Source organism: Sturnira hondurensis, unplaced genomic scaffold, assembly GCF_014824575.4.
Source record: "Sturnira hondurensis isolate 20B ecotype Veracruz unplaced genomic scaffold, ASM1482457v3 Scaffold0007208, whole genome shotgun sequence".
Classification (NCBI taxonomy): Eukaryota; Metazoa; Chordata; class Mammalia; order Chiroptera; family Phyllostomidae; genus Sturnira; species Sturnira hondurensis.
Genome location: NW_028079839.1, coordinates 4410392 through 4435756, shown reverse-complemented (window position 1 = coordinate 4435756; position 25365 = coordinate 4410392). Strand labels below are relative to the sequence as shown.

At 59.1% G+C, this 25365-nt stretch overlaps 1 protein-coding gene across 1 annotated transcript in view; it reads right to left on the bottom strand.

Annotated features, from left to right (window-relative positions):
* Positions 1-2443: 2443 nt before the first annotated feature.
* Positions 2444-25365, bottom strand: part of MGMT (O-6-methylguanine-DNA methyltransferase) — a 128991-nt gene continuing 106069 nt past the window's right edge. The window contains 3 exon segments of the mRNA XM_037051210.1: positions 2444-2633; positions 2636-2741; positions 7788-7927. Coding sequence (XP_036907105.1) covers positions 2497-2633; positions 2636-2741; positions 7788-7927 — 383 coding nt within the window. The 3' untranslated portion in view covers positions 2444-2496.

Here is a 25365-nt window from a genome sequence, read left to right as displayed (position 1 = left end):
GTCCATTGCAAGCCAGGCTCTGAGCCAGACACTCTGTTCCCGAACCTCTCCCTGCCTGGGCTCTGGAAACCGGGGGGGGGGGGGGGGGGNGTGGGGGGGGGCGGGGCAGGAGCAGGGCACTTGCCGGCCAGGCTGCCACGTGCCCTCAGGACCTGTGTCTGTGCCCAAAGGGCCAGGCACAGGAAGGCTGGGGAAGCTGACCTGTGGGGGACCCCCCAGGCTGAGGCCCAAGAAGCATCCCTGCATTTCTTGTACCTTCCCCGCTCATTTTCACAAACCCAGCTGCGGTGCCGAGCAGCTATGCCGGCTGTCATCGGGCCTCTGCAGAGAGCGAACCTGCCCCGTACCCTGCACCCGGCTGTGCCTGTTGGTGGGAAGCCGGGGTGCTTGCTCCGCCTGCTCTGATGGCGCCGAGGGAGCCGGGAGGCAGGAAACCCCGAACCACAGGGCCTCCTTCACGGCCGTGGTGGCCGAGTCCCCCCAGGGGGCTGGGACCTTGCCAATCACACATGGCTGCCTCAGCCCGGACCCTTCTGCAGGGCCCACCTGGTGTCTGGCGGTCAGCGTGGGAGGCTCCCTGGTGCAAGGGGCCACCCTCCGCGGGCCCGGGGGCAGCTTCTGCAGAGCATGTGGGCACCCTGGGGCGTCTGGAGCGCCATGAGGGTCTGACAGTGCCACGGGGCGGCCTGTGCCTCTGCCAGCGGCCCCGATGGCACGATGTGTGCCGTGGGGCTGTCACAGAGCTGTGCGAGAGTCCCCCCTGCTGACCATGTTCCCTCTATCCTCAGCCAGAGTGGCCGCCGGGTCCCCCAACCACAGCCGGGCGCACTGCTATGGCGCCCTCTATTGGAAAGCTCTGGCACGAGACCCTCCTCCAGCTGCCAGGCTGCTGCTCTGGGGGAGCCAGCTCCTGCTGTTGGGGCACCAGGCACAGGCCCCGCTGGTGGTGCCCAGAGACGGCCATTATGGAGGGAAGCCTGTTCCCCAGAGAACTGAGACCGCAACTCTCAGCCGCAAAGTGCACCCGGGCCCTGGCTCCTCTCCCCCACACACCCGCTGTCCTGGTGAGAGCCAAACAAGCCCACGCCTCCAGCTCTCAGAGCTGTGGGAGGCGTGGGGTGTGGGCGTGTGCAGCGTCAGGGAAGTTCAGGGGCCGCGCTCCACGCTGTCCCGGCGGGGAAGGGACTTGGCCTCAAAACGGAAGTCCCCAGAAGGGCCCAAACCCGCAGGTGACGGGCCAGTGCTCAGGCCACTCCATTTTCAAGGGGAAAAAGCCCAGGACTGACCTGGCCGATGGGGACGATGGATACGTGACAGATGGCGCGCTGGCAGGGAGGGCCTCGCGCTGCTTTGCACTAGCGACCCGGTCCTCTGTGGACAGGGTAACACAAAACACGAAACACCCCTGACCGGACACGCGGCAGGGCTGCATTCCATCCTGGTCTCTGGTGACGCCCCGCCCCCGCCCTGAGCGGCTCTGCTGTGGCGGGTGCTGTCCCGGGGGAACGCCCGATGAAACCACGCCTTCCAGTGCGCAGCGGGCGCAGTCTGCTGTCCCCACAGCTCACACCCTCTGCTCTAGTTGTCCCCTCGCTTCCCAGAGACAGTCAATCATATGCGGAATGACAACATGATAATGAAGGAGCAGACTGTGGTGCACAGATGTTGGAGACAGTCCCCGATGCCCCAGTGACAGGGTGCTGACCCACCTTGAGTGTGACCTCTGACTTCCAGGCTCCACCTTGGGGCGCTGTCTGGAGTGCGCTAACCCCAGGAGCAGGGGCAAAACTCCACCCCTCTGCGAGCTGCCCCGGCCACACCCACAGCCACGCCCATAGGGTGGCTGATGTTTCGAGATCTTATTGGCAGCTGGTTACCTTCTGTCACCTCCACAGGGATCGGAGGTGGCCACGCCGGACACCACGGCTCCTGGCAGCTGGACAAAGAGCTACAAAACCTCTGCACCCTCCCCCAGGGGCGCCCAAGCCCAGGGAGGCGACACGGCCTGTGCCCTGAGTGTGCACCGCACCCATACCTTGCTGGGAAAGCAAGCTGCCCAACTGAGGGATACAAATGAGGGCTGCCCCTTCCTCACAGAGGCTCGAGTGTGAGCCCGAACCCTGCACCCTGCACAGCCAGGAGGGAGGGTGGGGACACGCTGGGTGGTCAGCCTCTCAGGGGAACAGCAAGGCCACAGCCTGGGGAGGGCTATGTGGGCCAAGGCCCGGTGGCCGTGGCCCTGGTGGTCACAGCTGGCCCTGGTGGCAGCCAGCTGTTCCCAGCAGGCATAGACGTGTCCCAGTCCCCCCAACCCCAGCCTGGACAGATCTTAGCACTGAGAGGACAGAGGGTGAGATGGGGACATGCATGTGCAGGACGGCGGCTGCCCCCTTCTCCTTGCAGTAAAGGGCCGGGACGACGAAGGAAGGACAGGACACAGCTGCCCCTTTAATGAGGCGGGGCCTCACACAGGCCCAGCTGACAGGCCTGACACTTCTACGTCACCAAGGTCACTCCCCCCGCCAAGATGGAGGTTTGGCTGGAGGGTTGGGTGCTGCCGGCGCCCCCTGGGGCCCCATGCCAGGTTCTGGCTGGACGGGAGCCCCCTGCCCGGGCTGCTGCCCCCGCCAGCTGCCTTCGTGGCTCAGAAGCCACTCCTTCACGGCCCGGCCCCCGGAGGAGTAGTTGCCCAGGGCTCCGCTGCTGCAGATCACTCGGTGGCACGGGACGAGGATGGGGACCTGGAAGACAGTGAGGCGGCTCCCCTCAGTCTGGGAGCTGGGGAGGCCTTTGGGACGCCAGGGCTGGCCCCCGAGCCCCGCGGTGCAGCCCCTGCCACGCTGGGATGGTCCAGGCTGCCTCAGTGCTGCCCCAGTGCTGCCCCGCCCCCGGGTCTCTGCGGTCCCTGCTGGGGCCCGGGGGTGGCTGGGTGGGACACAAGCCCTGAGGTGAACATGGGGCGTCCTCCAGCCAATTCCTGTGCATAAAGGTTTAGAGACGTAATTTCATTTGGTAAGAGATTTATAAAGTGCACTCACCAAATTTAATATTACTTTCAGGCCATAGGATGGTGGGTAGCGGCCTCTAATCTGAGAAGTAGCAGCAGACCCCACCCCTGGGAGGTGCCCGCGGGGTCCCGCCCCCCTGCCCCATCCCTGTTTCAGGCCTGACCCCTGCCAAAGTGCCTGTCAGAGAGTGAACACTCGGGGCATGCCAGGCCCCCAAGGGGAGGCACTCAGGTTCTCGGCCCTGCCCGCGGCCCACCCCACATCGCCGCAGCTCTGTAGAGGGGAGGTCTGTGTCCGCCCTCGAAGCTCGGCGAACTGGACACAGTGGCCAGCTGCTGACAGCTGTGTGTCTAGAGGAAGCGATAGGGCACACGTGCCCAGAGCCTCTCATGGTGTCTGGGGCCCCTCCACTTCCGGGGGGCCCCTCCGGCCTCCACCATCGCTGCAGATCCCGTGTGGAGGACGGAGCCAGGCAGCACACAAGCCCAGCTGACCAGGGGCTGGCTCTGGGCACCCTGGTACCTGTCCTGGGCATGCTGCCCAGTAATGCCACTGGGGACAGCAGGCTCTGTGCCTGGAGCGGACACCGTGACATGGGGCACGGTCATCCCCAGGTCCCAGTAGTCCCCTGCCCAAGTTCACATGGATGATGGAGGCCAAGAAGGATTCCTGCCAGGCAGAGGTGGAGCCCTGCCCTCAGAGCCCACCCTGCTCCAGGGGTTGGGGGTGGGCAGGGGACTGGCCAGCCTGCTGTGTAATTTGGCATAGCATCCTAGTCCCATTCCCAGGGAAGTTTGGGTTGCCGTGGTACCACGGGCCGTCTCGGCCGGCCGGCTTCCTGTTCCGTGCAGTTTGACGGAGTGCGAGGCGGCAACCCCGCCCATCCCCGCAGACCACTCCCCCCTCCATGGAGGGGGCCAGACCCTGCAGAACGGAGCAGTTGCTCGGATGGAGGGATTTGGTTGAGCACCACGGCCACACGGTCACATCACCAATGGCCGAGGACGGCCTCAGACACAACATACAACCACATTTCTGACGCTGAAAGAGGTGGGCCTCTCGTTTGGTTTGGTTCTGCAGACGTCCGGCACTGGATCCCGTCTCCTACTTGACAGATTCCACGTGTGGCCTTTGCTCCTCCCCCCGCCCTGCTGACAATCTGGGAAATAATCACAGACGTGTGTGATGTGGGCCTGGCTCGCTCTCTGCATGTCACGCAGGTGACAGGCTGGCTGGCTGGCTGGGAGGGACAAGCAGGTGTCCTCATGTGCACACATGGCGATGGGGAGCGGGTGACGACCGAACATGCACCGTTTTACCGCCAGACACGGGAGCGCCGCCCGGTCCCCATTCATGTCGGCGGCAGGCTCCCCACTATTAAAATAATGAAACCCGCCACAATTTATCGGGGCCCTAAGGATGTTTCCGAGGAGGGGGGGCCCTCCGTGCCCCCTCTCCGTCAGTGGCTGTGCTGCCTAAAATGTAATTTCTATCAATAACCAAGCAGCTCATATCCCAGCTGCCCTGCAACCTCCACGCTGTGAAATCTAATTCACCCGCCATGCGGATCCATCACTTACAGAGCCCCTTCCTCAAAGGCTATAAAACTTCCAAACCCACAGATTTGTCTCCAACAAAAATAACACGAAAGGGCCTTTCGATCAATAGCGGATTCCCTCTGATTCGGGGGCCGGCCGACTATTTCTCCGACTTCGCCTTTGTTCTCGCAGTAGCGGCCCACAGGGAGAGGGCTTGTTTTCACTCGCGGCCTCATCAATACCTAAATCCTGGAGAGCAAGTGACACTGGGAAGCTGTAATCAATAGCTCCCTGTGCGTTTTCTTCTTCTGGTCAAACGGTCCAGCCCCGCTGACAGCCCTGACACTCGGAACATGATGCTAAATCTTTATCAACAACCATCTGGGTGACTGGCAGAGCGCGGCGCGGGGTCATTAAGGCCTATGGCCATCTGCGAATAAACGAACTCCCCCCGAATGCGCCGTGTTTAGAAGAAGGTGGGAAACTCTCCACGCACCGTATTGATCGCCTTTGAACTGCATTAAGCAAATTCCATCGGAGGGTGAGCGGAGGGGCTTTGTGGGCAGCGCGGGCGGTGTCCTTAGTCCAGTCTGCCAGAAAACGGACCGTCCTCCCTGCCGGGTTGGGGAGAGCTCCTCCTGGAAGGCTGCCAGACTGTCCTCCGCAGGCCAGCGCACGCCTCTGGGAAAGCGTGGGGAAAATCGAGTGTCTGGGGGGCGACACCCAGCAAACACCATGCCCTTCCCCGGTGAGACACAGGATGTGATGCTGAGTGTGTCTGTGTCGCTGGGAGCTGCCCAATGGACGTGCGTTCCGGTTCCTGTGTCCAGCCGCTCCCGCCCCAGATGCACAGCTGCTCTCTTCCACCTGAACAGAGGCGTGCCCATGCCGTGGGTCTCCACTCGGTGCTGTGTGTGTGGGGGCCCACTGTCAGTGCCAAGGGAGGGGCATGGCCATGCAGGACGTCTATGGCAGGCATGGTCCAGCCCTGGACCAGCTCCCCTTCCTCCCTTGGGCCTGAGGCACCTCTGGGACCCCACAGTCCACCCTCAGGAGGTTTCTATTGCCCTGAGGACTGGCGCGTTCTCATCAGGGTGGAGTGCCATGAGCCATGCATGTTTCTTGCAGGAGCGGCTGACACACCTCTGAGCTCTGGCCGTGGCTGGCTCCATGCAGCCTCTTCAGTGGGTGCAGGTCCCTGCAGGCTCCCTGCAGTGCCCGTGACAGAGAGAGGCCATGGGGAGGCCCGAAGGCCCACCACTTCCGGCTGCCTTTGGGGGAGCGGTGAGAAGGCGGGGCGCCCAGAAGTTCCTGCTAAGTCTGTCGTCACTGCTGGGCTCAGCTCTGGCATGCAGCGGGGGCCGACAGGAGGACTCCGCACACTGGGGGTCCGGTTTGTGACTGACTCTCAGTGACTATGGCCGCACTCGCCAGGGACAGTCAGATGAACAGCAGGGGGAGAGTGTCGTGCTGGTCGCAGGACAATAAATGTCCCTGAACACTGCCACAGGCGTGATGGCTGAACAGCCACAGCGTCCCCATAGTAGAAGCGAAGAACCATGGGTACAGAGGCAGGCAGGGGCTCATTTGTATCCCTCAGTTGGCCAGCTTGCTTTCCCAGCAAGGTGTGCATGCGGTGCACACTCAGGGCACAGGTGGTGTCACCTCACATGGGTGCCCCTGGGGCATCAAACTGGCGTCACAGAGGAAGATGGGCAACTCCATCCACGGGGCATGGACGGCAGAAACCTGGCCTGCGGCAGGGATGGAGGGAGAATTACCACCAGGCCAGCACCCACGGTGACAAAGTGTGTGGGTGCAAAAGCTCGGTCCCTGTGGCCCCACATTGGGTGAGCAGCGGAGCCACAACGGCGTCCAGGTGGCCTTGCAACATCGAACAGAGTCACAACCTGGAAGATGATGGGGGTGTCCAAAGGGAGGGATGTTTATGCTTTATTGGCAAACAAAACACTTCCAGAAACTTCTTTCAGAATCATGCCACATGCTCCGTAAAAATGTGGCCCTGTGCATGGCAGGGCACATGCTAGTGCTAAGGCTGGCACGTGGCAATGAATCACGGGCGGGGTGCGGACACCCGCTAATGGGGCCCATCAGCCCTCGTCTCCAAGACCGTGGGCCGCGGGAGGCACGGCAGGTGGAAGCCGTGAGTCGCCTGCTGCTCCAGAGGCCTGGGCTCCTCGACGTGGCAGAGGCTGTTCCAGACTAGACAGCCGTTCGGTTCGCACCATCCACTGGGAACCGGCTGAGGCTGCTCCTGAGAGAACAGCGCCGTTTTGGTCCACAGATGCCGGCTCTGCCCCGACTGCCCACCCAAGCGGCAGGAGGCGGCAGCGGCGGTGCAGGAACGCCGGCCTGCCCCCGAGAGCCAGAGTGAAAACAGTTCTGAAAACAGGCAGCAAAGCCACGGCTTCAGAAAGCAGGCCCTGCTTCGTGATTTCCTGTCCCAGGGTTTTGTGCTGCTGTGTGCTCCTCTGAACGGGTGGCATGCTTCTGTGACATTCGAGACTTGCCAGTGACTGCTGGGACGGCGGTGGGCTGAGCTGCCCCGCCCACACGCAGGCCCGTGAGTGACCTGACAGGGACCGGAGGCACCCTTGTACTTGTGGGCACTCCAGGCACAGCTGCCCCACATGGGACAGGAGCTCCACGTGGCTGTGAGCCTCACTCTCAGCAAAGCCGGCGCAGGCACACAGGAGGCACAGGGTGAGAAAGGGCCTGGGGACAGAGCCAGACATGCCCGAATCGGTGACCATCCCAGGTCACAGCAGTTCAGCCGTCTCTGACGGTCAGCCTGGGAGGGCTGGACCTCAGAACAGGAGGTGGCCCCGGTTGGGGAGCCGAACAAGGGAATCTGTCTAGAACGTGAGCTCCAGGAGGCGGGCCTTTCCCTCTGCTCCCCGGTGATGCGTCACCTGGGGGGTCTGCTCGCCACGTCTCCAGGCTGCACCCCCATGTGCTCCCTGAGGCACCCCACCCTGAGGGAAGGGCCTCTCGGGGTGGGGGGGGCAGGTGGTGGGAGTGCTTCTCTGCCACCTTCCCCAAAGCGAGTGGGGTCCCACCTGTGGGCGCTGCCCACACTCCCCTCCCCGTCCCAAGGCCGCATTACAAACGCTTCCTGTCTGCCAGCCACCGCCCAGGCTGCCTGGGGAACACGCTCCCATCGAACCCCCACACGGCGCCAGGACCCCCGCACCCCGCCTCCGTGCTGACCCGGACTTACAGGGTTGCTTCTCATCGCCCCACCCACGGCCCGTGCGGCTCTGGGGCTGCCCGCCAGGGCTGCCAACTGCTGGTAGGAAATCACTTCTCCGAAGTCCACGGCCTTCAGCAGCCTCCACAGCACGTGTCCGGTGAATGAGTCTGGGGGCAGAGGCAGAAAGAGGTTGTGTGGACAGCCTGCCCCAGCCGCTCCGAGGAAATGCTTGCAGTCCCGAGAGAGACATGCACGGATACAGACAGGGGTGTCGCCCCTCATTAAAACACAGCACCCCGCACGCTCCTGTCGCCGAGTCACCTGGCCCGGGGAACGTGCCCGAGGCAGGGCACGCTGACTGCACACTTGCGGCCTCTTCTCACCCACTGGCACCTGCACATCAGGGTGAGGGGCAGTCCCTGCCCGCTGACTTCCAAACCCTGAGCCCCGCTGCTTCACTCCCACCTCGGCTGGGCCCGGCAGGAAAGCAGCCACGGCCGGGCTGGGACGCTAGGCTGGCGTCCACCTTCGGCCACGAGCAGACTCAGAACACCCAGCCATGGCAGCCAGGGGCCGGCGGGGACCCTGGCCACAGGCATCTGCGAGGAGCAGAGCTGCTAAACCAAGTCACTTCTTTCCCGTTTCACCCTCTGACCACACGGAGCTGCACTCGCTCTCCATGCAGCTTCGGGACAAACCCTCGCTCCCACCGTCCCCGGGGCGGGAGCCGTTTCCCAGGGGCAGAGTCGGCCGGAGAGAAGCCCGGGCCCTGAAGGCGGCCAGTCTGGATGGACACCTCTGGTCTTTCCCAAGGGCACACGAGCAGCGTCCCCCATGGTGGGGCGCCGAGCCCTCTGGTGGCAGGAGGCCCCGATGGCCCTGGCCAAGTGGAGGGCCCCTCGGGCAGGCCCGGTGCCCAGACAGCACCCAGGACGGCGCTAATCACACTGGCTGCTAAGCCGGCCGGTGCCACTGGGTTCTGAGAAGAAACACACCCTTACATGCGTGTTAAATAATAAAACTCACTTCTCAGCTGAAGGGAACGATAATCGCTTCACCGGAAAAAATGTGTTTAGTCTTTATTATAACATTAAGCAAATTAAACATCAGCATAATCCAGGTGATACGAGAAAAGGGTCATCAAAGAAATTAACTCTGTTGTTCATTAATTTACGTGGATTACGCGAGGGCAAGAGACAGTAAATGTGCTCCAGTTTTTTTATGATATAATTTCAAACTGTGCACCGTTTGTGGCAGGAGGGTGACTTTGGGGTTAATCAGACTGATTTGTCCTTTTAATTGCTTTCTATTCAAAGAAAATTCATTAGATAATGTTCTCTTCAAAATTCATGAATCAATTTAACTGAAGAAACCACATTAACGGCGCCGGGTTCATTAGCGCCGGGATGGTGGCGAGGGCGCGGCGGGGAGAGCTCCTTGGGCAAACACACTGTTTACTGCGGTTTCCTCCGAAAGGGCTCTGACACCAAACTGTTAGCCGTCATCATTGTTGCTGCTGTCACTGCGCCCAACTCACAGAGGACCTGGGAGCAGAGAGCAAAGGAGGTGGACCGTGGTGACAAGGTGAAGAAAAAGAGATTTCGGGGCCGGCTGCCCGGGAGAGGCGCGAGGGCCATCAGCTCTCAGACGGGAGCAGAGGCCGGCTGTCCGCCGGCTGTCCGCTGGCTGCGGTGACTGCTGCGTCTGACTCAGCAGGGGACGCACCCTGTTGTGCAGGAGAGCAGCCTGGAGCTCCCTGAGCCTGTCGGCTACCAGGCGAGGTTTGTGGGCAGGGTTTCCGCAGCCAGGGGAGGCTGGGAGTGGGGCCCACCCCACACCCTCTGGGAGCGCCGGACCCGAGGCATTGCCCCACCCCGTGGAACACCCCTCCTTCCCAAGTATAAGCGTGTCGCACGATAGAACAGTTACGTGTCCGTGTATGCACACGTGCTTATCAAGTGTCTTCCATGCCACTGCCCAGTTCCACAGGAGACCACTGGGCACCCTGCATGGGCCAGGCAGACACCAGGAACGAGAGGTCAAGGGCTGGCTTCACAGACGCACACTCACCGTGCAGGCAGCAGCCATGTGAACGTGTGTGGGCAGCACAGAGTCGGTGCCGTGGCAGACGCACACTCACCGTGCAGGCAGCAGACATGTGAACCCATGTGGGCAGGGCAGAGCAGAGTCGGTGCCGTGAACCCCGCCCTGCGCGAAACCAGCTGCAGAAATGGGACTTGTTCTGGGGTGGTGGGGGGGCCACACACCCAGCTGTCCCATACCCTCCTGCGACACAGGGAAGCCTGGCCATATAAACTCGCACACAGAGAGGTGCTCTGGAGGGGGCGGCGACCGTGTAAATCTTCAGTGGCTGGACCATCGTCGGCTGCCATTAAAACAGTATTCTTTCCTCTCCCATCTCCCCCACCCTCCGCCCCAGGAGCAGGTACAAACCCACAGCCATGCGGAGTGGCCACTGGCGGCTGGTTTCTGGAAGCTCCTCCCCCTCCCCCTCTCCTGCTCATCCCTTCTCTGGCCTGTTCTGGGCCCTGGGCGCTGCCGGCCGAGGTTGTGCTGTGGGGTCTGGGCAGGCTTAGCCAGAGGCCGTCCTGCTCCCAGGGTGCCTCTGTCTTAAGGACATGGCTGTTCAGACCCTGGCTTGGGTGCCCACTTGAAAGACACCATCAGAGACCCTGGCCCCACCGACACTGCTCCCGAAACCGTCCCTCTGCCCGGACTGTTGAGCACCAGCAGGCGGTGAGGATGCGCGTGCCGAGCCGGCCTCAGAGAGATGCTGTGTCACAGACCCCAGCTTCGGCGTGCGTGCCCCTCATGCCACATGTGGAGGGGACCTCGGGACGGCCTGCACCACACGTGTGGGCTCTGCGAAGGGCGGCCTGTGCAGATACCCCAGCCCAGGGTGGGGCCGGGGTGCACTGGGCAGGGGCCCGGGCAGAACGGAGATCGACACTCACCTGGGAGAACAGAACCAGCAAATGCCAGGGCCGAGGTGGCCCAGACGCTGGAATCCCCTGTCCCCTCCCCCGGCTTTTGGAGGTGTAATCGAGAAATACAGTTGTGACACAGTTCACGTGTGCAGCGTGGTGGCGCGCTGCATGCCACCGATGGCGTGAGAGGGTCCGGGGTGAAAACATGGCGAGAAGAGAGGCCACCCCTGAAGCAAAGGAGAAGGCCCAGCATTTCACAGAAACGGGAGTTACAAAGGAGACTCAAAGGGGGGTTCGGCCCTGAAAATGCAGCCCTGCCGGTCACGTGCCACACTGGTGGGCTCAGCAGTGGAACGGGACAGCAGGGGGAGGGTCACCGGAACTGGGGACCAGCCAACAGAAAGATTCCGGTCTGAGAAACCCAGAGGAACAGGTTAAAAACCAACAAAACACTCGAAAAGAGCCAGGGGGACTGGTGGGGCAAAGCCAAAAGGTCTAACATTTACATGACCACAGTTCCAAAAGGAGAGGGAAAAGAAAAACAATAGCAAAAAAAGTTTTTCCAAATTTGGCCAAAGATGTACAACCACAGATTTAAGCAGCCGAGCGACTTGCAGACAGGTTTCTCAGCTCGAGAAACCTGCCCCGAAACATATCACGACGAAGCTGCTGACATCCGAACAGAGGAGGAACCTTTAACAACCAGAGAAAAACGCTGTATTATTCGTAGGGGACTTTGCAGAATTCTCAGCGGAAGCTTCTGAGGTCGGAGGGAGGTCAGGCGGCAACGCCAACGGGCTGGAAGCGAAAACCGAGACTCAGAATTCTACATGCAGTTGGCAAAACCTTCCAGAGTGAAGTTCAAAGGACGGCACTCTCAGACAGACTGCCCACTCCCAGCGACCTGAGCGAGGAGAACCGCCGGGGTGGGCGGGGGAAGGAGGCAGAAGGGACTGGGACCAGGAGGACAGAGGCGGAAGGGGAGGACAGAGGTGGTCAGCGCCTCCGTGGCATCTCTGGGACGCAGGCCCGGCAGAGGCGTGACCTGCCGGAGTGCGGTTCCTGGGGCGACGCTGCGGGTGGAACGATTTACAGTTTCATCTCAACACTTCACCTAACACGTCACGTGGTGTGCTTGAGGGTGATATCGGTATGTGCCAGAATCACAGACTTAGGACTTTGTAATAAAGGACTGTGTAACAAAACGGGCGTTATTTGTGCTGGGCCCTGTGTTGGTGTGACTGAAAGCAAAGTCACGCCCCGATCGGACGGAGGTCGGGCATCAGTGCATGTAAACCCCACGTCACCGTGACGCCAGGGCGGGGCGAGGAGGAGCCGTCTGGGTGGGGGGAAGTCCCCACATCCTGCCGCAGAGCTGGGAGAATGCCGGTTCCGGTCCGACTGTACAAGTTCGCCCCACGACCCCAGAACCACCACAAGAAAAACCATAGAATGAGGTGACTGTATTAAAACACCAGGTACATGGTGTACGAAAACACGAAAAAGGCGTTGAAATAGCTTGAAGGAAGGGAGGAAAGGGGAAAGAGAAATGAGAAACAGGGAAAAGACAGAAAACAAAATGTAATAATCAAATAAAGGGCAACAAATAAGATCAATGGTAAAATGAAACAAATGTGCTTTCATCCAGATCTGATTGTGCCAATAATCACACTCAATGTGAGTGGTTTAGTGACACCAATGAAAAGATGGAATGAATGAAAAAATACCCCAGTGTGTACTTTCTAAACAATCCACTTCGAATAACAGACCCAGGTTAAAAGTAACATACGGGGCAGGAGATGACTCCGTGTAAACGTGAACCTCAGAACGGTTGGTGTCAGGCACGGTGGGGAGACCATTTCCAGGGTGAAAAGGGAGACCCTGCGGAGATGGGAGGGGCAGCCTGAGAAGGGGACAGGCCCGCTGAACACGTTCCCGCATCTGACTGCTGAGGGTCACGTACAAAGAGCAAAAGCTGACGAAAGCTGAGTGGAGGCTTCGACAAACCCACCACCGTACTTGGGGACCGCGACGCATCCTTTCCAGTAAGAGCAGAAATGGCCAGCAGCGAATCAAGGGCGCTGCAACCAAACCCACTCCGTCTGGCCACTCCGCCTGGCCACTCCACCCAGGGCCAGCGGAGCACTGGCTGAGTGAGCCGTGCCAGCTCTGGGTCGTGACTCCAGCCCGGCCAACCTACACAGCAGAAGTCGCGTGGGCACGTTCTCTGACGACGGTGAAGTGAGGCCAGGTAGTAATTTTAGAAAGGTAACAGAAGTGAGCCGAGGGTCACAGGTGGACCGTGAGGGACAGGAAAGCATGCCACCAGCCGAACGTGACGGAGGACACGGTGTTTCACAACGGACAGGACACAATGAGAGCAACGAGTATGAGAAAATGTAGTGTTAAGGTGCACGCGTGAGGAAAAAGAAGGCTCTCAAATTAATAATTTGAGCTTCCAACTTAACAAAAAAAAAAAAAAAGCAAAATAAGACCTGACCAAGGAGAAGGACAGAAGGAGAGGTAACAGCAGAAACTGATGGAACTGAAACCAGAGGAACGAGGAGCAAAGTGGGTGAAACCGAAATTGGGTTCTTTGAAAAGATCAATAAAATGGACAAATCTCTAGCAAGACTGATAGAAGAAAAAACAAATTATCAGCCTCAGGAATAAAAGGGGAAGTCACTGCCGACCAGAGACACCACACGGGTAATAATAAAACGTCCCTTTGCACAGCCCCGAGGACGCTCAGCCACATAAACGAACAGGCCATTTACCAAGAGCCGCAAACCACCTGACCTGCGCCGACGCGGAACGGAAAACCGAGTGGTTCTGTGACAACCGAAGGACTTGCACTCACGGTGGAAAGTCCGAAACCACTGGGGCCAGTTTCGCTAGGAAACTTGATCGAAGATTTAAAGAGGAAACACATGAGTTTAGCATCATCTTTTCCTGAAGAAGAGGGTTACTTCCCCAGGCACGTTTAGGAGGCTATGATTACTCCAAGATCCAAACAAGGGAAAGACAGAACCTGGAAAAGTACAGATTAATATCTCCCAAGGGCGCACATGCAAACCTCTCCACAGAGCACTGACAAACCAAGCCCAACGACACATGCCAATAAAACAGGGAAACCAGGCAGGCTTTGTCCAGGGACCCAGGGCTCTCTGGCGCCTGAAGGGCAAGTTTCTGCACAAACTGGACTGTGTGTGGGCGAGGGAACGGGACCGGAGGGCCTCGGGAGAGAGCAGAAACAGATCCACACAGAATGGAGACACGGAGCAAAGGCAGCGGCTGGCCCAGGACGGCCTTCGCCAGGCTCGGCGAGGGGCCCCCAAGCGGCCATGCGCGCAACGGTGCATTTAGACGCAGACCTCGCGCCTCCCTCAGAGAGAAACTGGGCACGGACCGCAGGTCTGCACCGAAAAGGCCACCTGCTGGAAGGTCGCAGGAGGAAAATCTGGGTGACCTTGGGTTTCAGGAGGGGTTCCAGGCACAGCGGGGTCCGTGAAAGAAGACGACGACTGGGTGCCGGATGTTACGAAAACGGCAGATCCCCGCTCCGTGGAGGACGCGGGCGAGGCCCAGCCCACAGCAGCCATGAGCAAGGAGGCTGTCCCCGGGAGGGCCGGCCTTGGGCAGGAGTGCCATCTGTGGCATTGCCGTCTGCGCTCGTCCCCACAGCTGGCCCCCGTGCTGCCTCCCGAACACCTCTGGCACCACGCCGGGGCCGCCTCCCGGTTGCTCAGGGTGCACCGCGTGAGGGACCATGAGCTGGCCTGTGTGCACGCGTGTCTCCCTGAAGGGCCACACGGGGCCAATGGCGGGTGTCTGTGAGACAGGCAAACACAGGAAATGATGTCGACTGTCCCCATGTGGCTTTGGTCTTGGAAAGTAGCTGTTTTTTAAAAAAATTTTATTTTGTTTTTAGGGAGAAGGAGAGGGAGAAAGAGAGGAAGAGACACATCGATGGGAAAGAGAAATGCTGATCTGCTGCCTCTCGTAGGCCCCCAACCAGGGCTGAAACCCACAACCCAGACACGTGCCTTCCCCCGAGATCCAACTGGTGACTTTCGCTTTGTGGGACGACACCCAGCCCACTGAGCCACAGGCGCCGGAGTGGGAAGTAGTTATCTGGATGTAAATGTTTGATGACAAGGGGTAGATCGTTGTTACTTTACAATAAAGACCGTCACAAAACCCTCAGCTCAGTCTGTGGCCCATGCAGGCAAATACCACCCTCAGCGCCCAAAGCTCTCTGGGGTCGTCGATAAATCTGCGGGGGACAGAGGGTCCAGGGCTTTCTGAGCTAGGCCCTGCGGGCTGGGCACCCAGCTTGGGGACAGGACCGCAGGCACTGTCCCGTCTGGGCGCACCCTGAAGACCCGCCCACGGGCGGACGGGCCACAGCCTCGGACACGCACCTGTGCCCCGCCCACTCGCAGGAGCCGCCCCACTGCCTGGCGAGGTGCCCTTGGGTGCGGCGAGGAGCACCCTCCTGGAAGCTGCACCTGCCGCCTCAGCATTCACCTTGCCGATAATTAGAGTGCCCGAAACTTATTTAACAAAAGAATTATGCCTAAGACTTTAAGCTCGAACTTAAGGAAGCCTACAGAGAAATGATTAAACTGTGAGTGTCCTGGTATGAATGTGAATAATTATATATTAATACCAGCTACCGTTCAAATAATTGTCATTCAGCTCAAAGCTGAATCACTGACTTCCGAACAGGTGTTAACGGTTCCCGAACAGAGAGAGAGAAAAAGACAAAACATGAAAATGCGGGGGTGGGGGAGGGTAGGGTGGGTGTCACACCACAGGGCGACTGATGGGGAAGGAAGGTCAGAATCGAGAGGAGGGTCCTAGTTTAGGTCCCTCCGCCGTCCCCAGCCCTTTGGACTTTGTCTCGGTGAGCCCCGCCCTGGGCCCTTGCTTCCTGTCCTCTCCCTCACCAACATGCCCAGCCCTTGGCCAGGGACCCGGGGACCCCGGAGCCAGCTGACCCCACGCCCACTCACAGGAGCCTTGCTCCCTCTGGGGCACGCCCGCCCTTCTGCTATCAGGACGAGGAAGAAAACCGGGTTCAAAATGACGCAAGACCACACCCCTCCCTCTGGTCCCAGGGTCAGCCACAGGAAGGTAATGTCACACCCGCCTTCCCTTGGTGGCTTAGGCACACGGCAGGGATGGGACCCTGTGCAGTGACTCCAGACCCATTTCACGGGGAACACACCAGTGGGCATCAGATGTGCGTGGATGTGCCAACACGCCCTGTGTGCGGGCCGCACCCCTCTCCTGGCCTGGTCAGGAGCTCCCATGCAGGGTGGCAGAAACTTCTAGAAGCTTCCTGCCAGAGCTCACTGGCACCGAAGAGCAGAATAGAAGCCCCACCAGCCTCACTGGCAGACACATCTCTTGGCTTCTGAGTCTAAAAACAAGCTTCTTACACTGCTCGGGGCAGCAGATCACTGCACCCCATGACAGCAGCCATGGCCAAGTGCAAGCAAGTTGAGAGAAATGCTGTATATGTAGGGTGCTTGCCTAGTCATTCACCCCACGGGCACTGACTTGGAGGCTCCGGCCAGCCCAGGGCACGGACATCTGCCTGTGTAGCTGGCCAAGTGTGGGGCCGGCACCCCGGTTCTGTGTGGACGCAGACTCGGTGCTGCCCTCTGGCAGCCAGAGGGGAGCTGGTTGCTGGGACTGAGCGCAAAATGCGGTGACGCCAGAGGCGCTGCCCAAGTGGCATTCCACGGCACAGCCCGGGGACGGCTCTGGGGCCTCCTTTCCCTCTTCCCTCGCCGTGCGCTCGGCTCAGGATGGCCCGCCTGTCCTGTGGGCATGGAGGGCCCAGGAGGCCCCACTGATGATGGAGAGACATTTTGGTCCCCTCCAACTTACACAAGCATCCGTGTGCAAGGTCTTGTGAGGACTTCTATTCATTTGGGTAAAGGCCAAGGAGTGTGGCCGCTAGGTCACATGCTCACGGTCTGTTTTGCTCTATGGGAACCCGCCACGCTGTCTTCCATGGCGGCCACCCCACCGTGCCTGCCCAGCAGCGCGAGACCTGCAGCTGCACGACCTCCCTGTCGCCGATGGCGGTCACCATAACAGGGGTGCAGGGGCACTTCCTCCTGTCCATCCACATCTCCCTGGGGACAGAGGGTGTTGAAAACATTCCCACCCGATCACTTGCCGTCTGCATGTCTTCATCTGTGAGGCGTCTGTTCAGGCCTTGGCTCCTTTTTAAACTGAGTTTTCATTTTCTTGTGGTTGTTTAAGGGTTCGTTGTATATTTTGGATAACAGTCTTTCAGCAAATGTGTCTTGTAAATATTTCCCCCTAGTCTATGGCTGGTCTCATCAGTCTCTCGACATTGGCTTTCACGGACGTTTAATTCCGGCTCACCTAGCATGTCATTGCCAGGTGGTGCCGCCGCCATACCCATGGCCACCCGTGTTCTCTCCGACGTTATCGACCAGGAGTCACATGGGTGTGTTTTACACTGAAGACTGTGGCTCACTTTATTTTGTTGTGACATGTGTAAAGTCTGTCTAGATTCGTTCATTTGCATGTGGTGCCCAGTTATTCCAGGATCAGCTACTGGGAAGACCGTCCTTCCTCCGTGGAACTGCGCTGTCCCTCGGCGGAGACCAGAGAGCTGCACCCTCCGTCCCGCTGACCTCTGCCCGCAGCTCGGACGGCTCCCTGCTGTCCAGCTCAGCAGCAGGTCTTGAGTCTGGCCGCGTGAGTCCTCCGGTGTCTTCTCACGTTGGCTAGTCTGGGCCTTTTGCAGTTCTATAAACACTTTATTTTTAAATTTTATTTATTTGTTGGTTTTTAGAGAGAGAGATGGGGAGAGAGACAAAGAGCAACATCACCTTGCTGTCCCCTCACTGACGCATTCATCGGTGGATTCTCGCACGTGCCCTGCCCCGGGACTGAACCCCAACACTGGCATGCCCCCCCCGCCCGGGCCTCTATATGAACTCCACGGTCCATCTGTTGGTGCCCACAAAACAACTGAATGGGCTTTGATCAGACCGTGCTGCGTCTACAGAGCAGGCCCGGAAGGACTGACCTCGGGACCGTACCGAGTCGTCTGTCCGTGACATGGAACACCTTTCCACTCATTTAGATCTCTGGTACCGCTCACCAGCTTTGTGGTTTTCCCCACACAGGTCTTGTGCATACTCGGTCGACTTTAGACCTAAATACGCCATTTCTGGGTGTTGCCAGGACGTGGTTGTAACGTCCCGATGAGCACGTCTTCCTGTGTTTACGCATGACTGTGTGTCTCCTCTCCCTCTTTTCCTGCCTTGTTTTTGACTGGGTGTTTTTAAAATGAGTATTCTATGCTGTCTTCCACATTGGCCTATGGGCTATACACCTGGGTTTGGTTTCTCAGGGCATTCTGGGACTTACAACATGCATCACGATTGGCCAGAATCCGCCCCCGAGGACCGCCACACTGGTCTGAGACGCCGTCAGAGCCGACCACGGCACTCTCGCCTCCCCGTCCTGCGTGCTGCGCACGGTCTTTCTGGCCTTTACTTCTGCACATACTCCGAACCTCCCATCATGGTGATTCCTTTTACTGTGACCAGCTCAAATAAGAAAACTGAGAAACAAGTTTTTATGACCCGCCCCCCCCAGTTCCCACTCCTCAAGATGCTCGCCCCTCTGGGATCAGTTCATGGCAGCATCCAAAGGCCGACTGGCGTCTCTGCCATTTCTGGGGCAGTTTCAGAGGGCAGAGTGTCCCCTTCCCTGAAGCAGCGTGCCTGTGACCTTCGAAGACCCTGCCCTTCTGGGCGGGCCCCTTGCCCCGCCGCCCAGCTCCGGCACCAGCAGGCCATGCCACATAGCTTGAGGGGCCGGAGAGGCCCTTGGCAGGCCCCTGGGGCTTTGTCATCAGTGGGTCTGCCCACAGGGCGGGACCCTGCTCAGGGGCAGGGCTCAGGGAGGCGCCCAGGGGAGTGTCCCTGCAACAGTGGGGACTTGTTGTCCCAGCCATGCTGCTGGGGGGAAGGGCAGGGGACGCCACCCACACCTCACATTCACTCGGCCAGTCCTGTGGGACCCCAGCTCGGGCCCAGGACCGAGGGCCCAGAGGTGCGGTGCCGAGTGCCACAGGCCTGACTCCCACCCGAGCAGCCCCCTGTCCAAGGCTCCGTGCTTTCCTCCCGGGCCTCGCTCACCACTGGGGCGCAAGTCATTCAACTGAGGTGATGTGCCTTCCATCTTCTCCTGGTAAATGAGAAGTAACGACAAACGGGGGTGCCAGGGACTCACTAGGAAGCACAAGGCACACCTTTGTACACTCAGCCAGGACGGAGACCTGGCTGGCCCATCCCCCGCCCCTCGTTTCTGTTCTGCAGAGCAAGGAAGGTGCCCCATTGAATTGGTCAGGGCACTGGAGTTGCCATGGCTCCGAGTCACAAGACCCCCAACAGTGGTCCAGGCAGCTGGACGTGTCTTGTTCAGCCCCATGTCCCCAGAGAGCAGGTACCCTGTGGCCTCACATTCCCTGCTGGTTGCCACCCTGGAATCTATTTGTCCCCACTGCACGCTGCAGAATGACCTCTGGTGGTCAAGATGTTTCTGGGGAGGCGTGGACGGAGAACAGAGAACTGGGCCGTTGGAGGAGACGCAGAGATGGAGCACCCGAGGGCTTGGGAGGCCAGGGTGCTGCTGGTTCCCATGCCACCAGACAGCCCTGACACGAAAGCAAGTCCCTCGTGGTGATGGCACACCCGCGTGGCGTGTGGACTGACGCCCAGACGTCTCCTGAGATGACAGAAGAGATCTCAGGGCAGGGTGGAGTGAGCCCGCCTTGTCTCCCCACACCCTCGCGGAGCGGGGCACGTCCTGGACTGGCTGCCCCTGAGTCACGCTGCTCAGGGGCGCCTTCGGGTCAGCGCTCTAGCCCGGAACCCGGGTGGCACCGGGAGGCAGCCTCACGTTTCCAAGCACATGCTGGCATGGGGCTGTGCAGTCACGCTGGGCACTGTCAGGCAAGCTGCCAGCCTGCAGCCTGGTCAGAGGGGTCAGAGGTCAGATCCCACCATGAGACCAACCAGTCGGGGCCCAGAGCTCCCTGAGCACACGTGGCAGGAGAAGCAGGTAGGTGACGGTTTCGTGGGTCCGGTCATGCAAACCTCACACTGCACAGGGGAAGAAGCCATGGCCTGAAAACCGAGACGTCCCCTCAAAGGTCAAACCAAAGGCAAGTGCCCCGGCTCTGCGTCCAGGTGCGAGTGGCCTCGCTGACGGGGTGAACTCTGTGCTCCCGTCACCTTGCACACTGGACACGGGCACGTCCAGACTACATGGTGAGACATATCCCGAATGCCCCCGGGCACGCCGCGGGCCCTCACCCTCCGCAGCCCCGCAGCCCAGAGAGGGGTGGGGACGGTGCACGCCACCGCTCTCATCAATGCAAGTGGACGGCTGACAGCATTTAAATGCACCAGCTCTGACACAGACAAACGAGACCACCCAATGCAGTTTCAGAAGTGAACCCCTCATTCTAGAAAAGAAAATACGGCTGAGTGGGGGAAGGAAAGGAGAAGCCAGGGCGCCCCCAGCCAGGTGCTCCCACCGAGAGACCCCCACCGAATGGTGAGGGTCCAGGTCGCAGGCTGCGAGGAGCAGGGAGAGGTGTTAACGGTGTCAATATTTACCTGCTGCAGGGAGGCGCTCGGAAGAGAAGACAGAAAAAAGCGGCTAATGGCCGTGTCTCTGCCATTAAAACCAAAGGCTTGACGCGTCTTATAATCAGAGGACAATTTGCAAATCATTAAGAGAAATGTAAAATTCCATTAAAATACAAATCAAGAGACTCTCCCTGGACTAATAATCTTTTTGATATTATTTTGCATCTCACCATTTCTGTTCCAATACCCAGGCCCCGCAGACGACCAGGCCCCGCACACGCGCCCCGCCGCAGCCCCACTCTAACGAGAGGCGGGGAGAAGGATCATCTACGATTCAGAGCAGGTACTAATGAAGAATTCCATATATTCTGAAATTTAATTAAAACCCCAAAGATTTCAAATTAGATGCAATTTGAAATGCCTGGGGCAGAAATACACGCACTCGCTTGGCGAGGGTACCACACTGAAAGTTGATACCGTAATTGGTCTTGATGTATTTTTGTGTTGCTGGGCTGAAGCACAGAACTCATAACCATATAAAAATTCTCTGTAGATTACCTGCTCATTGAAAATGCCATCACTCAGGTAGTTCTCCCCTAAATTACCATGCCACTAAAATGCACAAAGTGATTCGGAGAGGAGCGCGCACAGCTGGCTGACGCTGCCGCTGAGTTATGCAGGCGTCAGCGTGGCCTTTCTTCTTAGTAAAATATGCTCAGTCGAATATTAAAATATAATTGGCATTCCACCTAAGTCGCTTAAACCATTTTGTTATCTCCTTTTAAACTGATTTGGCTCCTCCACAGTTATTTTCAAGGATGCGACTCCGAGACTAATGACAGCATCACATTCAGCTGGGTTTGCGCCGTTTTACATTCGCCACAAACAGGTGCGGTTTCTGCAGCCTGCGAGGGGGGCCGGCCTTCCAATGTGGGCTTCAAATGTGGACATCAAAGGCCCAGTTCCCGGAGAACAGGGGGGTGGGGAGGACATGCCGTTTATGTTGGCTCTCGCATATTTTATTCTCAAAAGAGAAAGGGATGCAAATCTATGAGGAGGAGATGTCCAAGGGAGGCCGGGCAATGTGTCTCGCTCCATCTCGGCTCCGTCTCGGCTCCGTCTCGGTCTCTCTCTGACAGACTGTGGAAGGCAGGGCTGGGAACGCTGGCCTGGGAACACTGGGGAGCAAGGAGTGTCTCCGAAAAGCAGACAAGGCGAGTGCACACAGGGTCCAGGGACGGGCCCCCCCCCACCACACATGCGACACATTTTGCGCCATGACAAATGGTGGTGCTCAAGAAAAGGAAAAGTAGTCGCCATGGTAACCGAGATGCCATGTATATTTCTGCTGGCGGAGGGGCAGTGCCCACCAGAAACACTTCCCAACGCATCACCGACACATCATCAATAGTGCTTCAGTATCTGGGAGGGCAGCGGACAACCAGATCTGAACTTCCGTGCATGAGCGATGTATTTCAGGCACAGGTGGCAACCACAAGGCCCGCGGGCTGAACCGACCCTCCACCTTGTTTCTATCCGGAGGCAGCACCCAGCTCTCACTTAACTGTTAAGGAGCAGTCATATTCATCAAGTCCTAAAGTGACATTCGGCCCTTTGAAGGCGACCGTGAGGCTGATGTGGCCCCCGTGAAAACGAGTGTGACACCGCCAACGTAAGGGTGGAAAAGACGCCCCTCCCCCACTGCACGCTTCAGTTCGGTCCTTTAGAAGAAGTGCGTGCATCGTTGGCATTAACACGTCACCTGGTGCCCCTGCGAGCTGAGGGTCCAGGGGGACCGAGCCACGCCTCACTCCTCCTCCAAGGGTGTGGGTTCTCCATCCCAACCAGTGAAACATGACCTTCAATGGGGACATGTGCTTATAAGGTATTCTGAGCCAGTCTGAACACTGGGTAACAGGTAAAAACTGTGGCACAAAGCATTTTAATACTTTTTACACTTTTAGCTCCTAGAGATCCTTTCACAGCACTGTTGCCATTAATTATATGTTACTTACATATTCGACATGTGGACACCTTCGAGTGGAATCCCATGTGACTCTCACTACCATACACCCCTGTAAGCCAGGAGGGTTCCACCCCTCACAGTGAGGGCGGCGTGTGAACACACCAGCAGTGCCCGTAAAACGTGTGTGCGTGGCGCTTCGACAGCAAAAGTGTGACACACTCTCTGGTGACGGGCCGGCCTGTCCAACACTGCAGCGGGAACAAACATTTGTAAAGCATATTTAAGTGAAAAGCCTGTTTCCGGGTTGAAATAGAGACCTGACAGAAAGCCCCTGGTTTTCGAAGCCCATTTCCAGTGTGGGTTATTCAAGTGATAATTTATTTCTACATCCTCCTGGGCAGAAAACGGTCCCCACTCCTGTTTTGAGGTGGAGTGAACCCATGCCCGAGACGCAGACCCGGCAGAGGGCCGTGCCGAATGTGCGCACAGGAAGACGGCGACTTTCATTTTCGGTGGACACCTTCCTCAGTGTGCTGTTTGGTCACTGCGCCAGCAGCAATGCTGTACGTGATGCGAGCATTTCCCCGTCTGACTGGCAGTGCCGTCTGCCTGCCACGGACACCCACTCCGCCCTGCGAGGTGGAGCAGGGCCACCTCCTCAGAGTCTGTGTGGCGCGCCCGAGCTTGGCCAGCCGGCGTGCGGAACCTGCAGCCCAGTGGGGGGCGGGCGTGTGAAAGGACCACTCCCTGGGGAAGTGCAAGAAGACGGAGCAGTTATGCCAGCGGTCAGAAGCCCCCCAGCCCTCCCAAGATGGGGACCCACGGCAGAGCTGAGGACAGGTCTGATCCAGAACTTGAGGCGGCCTCCTCTGCTGGCCACAGCTGTGGCTCACGGGCCACTCTTCCAGTCTCTGGAAGAACCTAGAGATGCATCCATCCAGCGATTGCAAAGAAAAACGTATCTGTGGACCAGAGCACCTGGTCGCCTTCTGCAGGTCCCGGTCAGCTGTGCTGACACTCTCCTTGGGTCACGCTGGCCCAGGGGTGCCCCGGGCAAGGTTCCTTGCATTCTCCGGTCGGTGAATGAGGCGACCCCGTGGCCTGACTGCGGAGGGGCTGACGTGCAGCCCGTCTGCCTCGTTCTCCCCGAGGCAGAACCACGGGCCCCGCAGCGGCTGCCCTGCCTTCTCGGCTGCAGGCCAAGCTCCGATCCATCAGGCACACAGGCACACGGAACCTAGAGCACAATGACGGCCACATGTGCACACAAAGCGTGTCACTACGAACAGTGGGCGCAGTGCGGGGTGGAGCGCTCAGCAACGCACTCACGAGAGCTGCATCCCTCAAGTAAGTTTCTCCGGAGAATAATTCTCAACATCAGGCGTATGTGCACACATACACACACACACACAGATGTATGTGTACGTATCTGCCTAGGATTGTAACGGGTCTGGGGAGGGGAGAACGGTAGAAACTGCAGGGATCTTGTCATGAACAAGCCTTGTAGAACATCCTGAGACTTACGCCTCCCCATCCTCCCCCCACCCGGTGAGGGGACTGAGACACGACAGTAACTTGCAGACGCTGTTTGTGTGAATGAGTCGCAGCTGAAACTTTAAAACCCGTCCCCTCATCCAAGAGGTGGTTGCAGGGTACAAAGCAAACGAGCGCTAATGCCAGTTACCAGCCCGAAGACGGCGGGAGAAGCCGTGGAACAATGGCTGAGTCACGGTCTGAACCGCAGGCTCTTTGGCCCGGGAAACTCGCCGGCCTGCCAGTGGGCAGCTACCCGTCAAGCCGGAGAGAGAGCAGTTCCGGGCACCGACTGTTTCTGACCCAGCCTGGCCAGCCTCGTGTTGACAAGGCCAGAGCCAATGGGACTGCGGCCACAGTGCCACCAAGACCCAGCAGCCACCCTGCAGACACGGTGTCCACTCTGCTCAGGCAGCCCCTGACCCAGGACACACAACACTGTAACTAAGTGCTTCTATCCACTGAGGGACTGGAGGGAACCAAGTGTGACAGGGACCAGGCAGCCCAGAGAGGGACAATGGCGGGAGTACCTCTTCACTGAGACAGGGACCAGCGTCAGGGCTGATGGACTGCGGGAAGCTGCATTCTCTCTGGGTGGATGTGTCCCCCTGGATGGGCCGGTGGCCTGGGGCTGGTCTTCTGGTCCCACAGGGGAGGGGTTCCTGGGAGGGGCTCAGCCCCGACATGGCCCCAGTGAAGAGGACTGCCCGCTTGCCACTGCCTCGGTCGCCTGCCGGGATGGCTCTGCACCCCGTACACCATTTGCTTCCAGCAACTTCCACCCTCCTTTTGTTCCCAGACGTCCTGCCCGCCTTCTCCTGCAGGGATCTAACGTCCGTGACCCAGGCGCCAGTGGCTCCTGCCTTGATTCCAGATGCCTGCCTACTGGCTCCCGGGACTCCGTGGCCTGGCATTGCGCTTGGGCTCTCCACCCGGGCTCGCCTCGGGGACCGCCTCGCCCAGCTCCAGCCTCAGAGAGCCCTGGAGCCAGGCCCTCGTGTGGGTGGGCAGCTCCGGCGCTAAAGAAGCATTTCAGCCGCTGCTTCATTCCCACCTAATTGAAGCTCGGTGTCATTAGCTTGTTTTGGTCACTCACTGGACACGGGCGCGCCACCCCTGCCAGCAGGTAAGACCTCGGCCAGGTGGACAGTCCTTATAGCTGCACGGACACATGGGACCAGGGAGCTGCCAACCCATCTCCCATTGTAACTACTTTCCCCTCTTTAAATCCATGATTTTTTAAGCTCAGGAAAAGACACCATCACATGCTGCCCGGAAGCACACCGGGGAGGCTGCAGACACGCCCTGCAGACAAGCTCGGGAGGGTCACGTGGCTTCTGGAGCCCTGTGAAGGGCTCCGACGTGGACCGAAGGGGCTCTGCGCCTGGGATACCCCTGCGGGTCTGGCACAGCCTGGCTGTTTCCTGGACGTGAGTGACAGCTGGGGACAGAGGAGCTGGCCCAGGTGGGCTGGGGGGCGGGGCTGGGGACTGGATGAT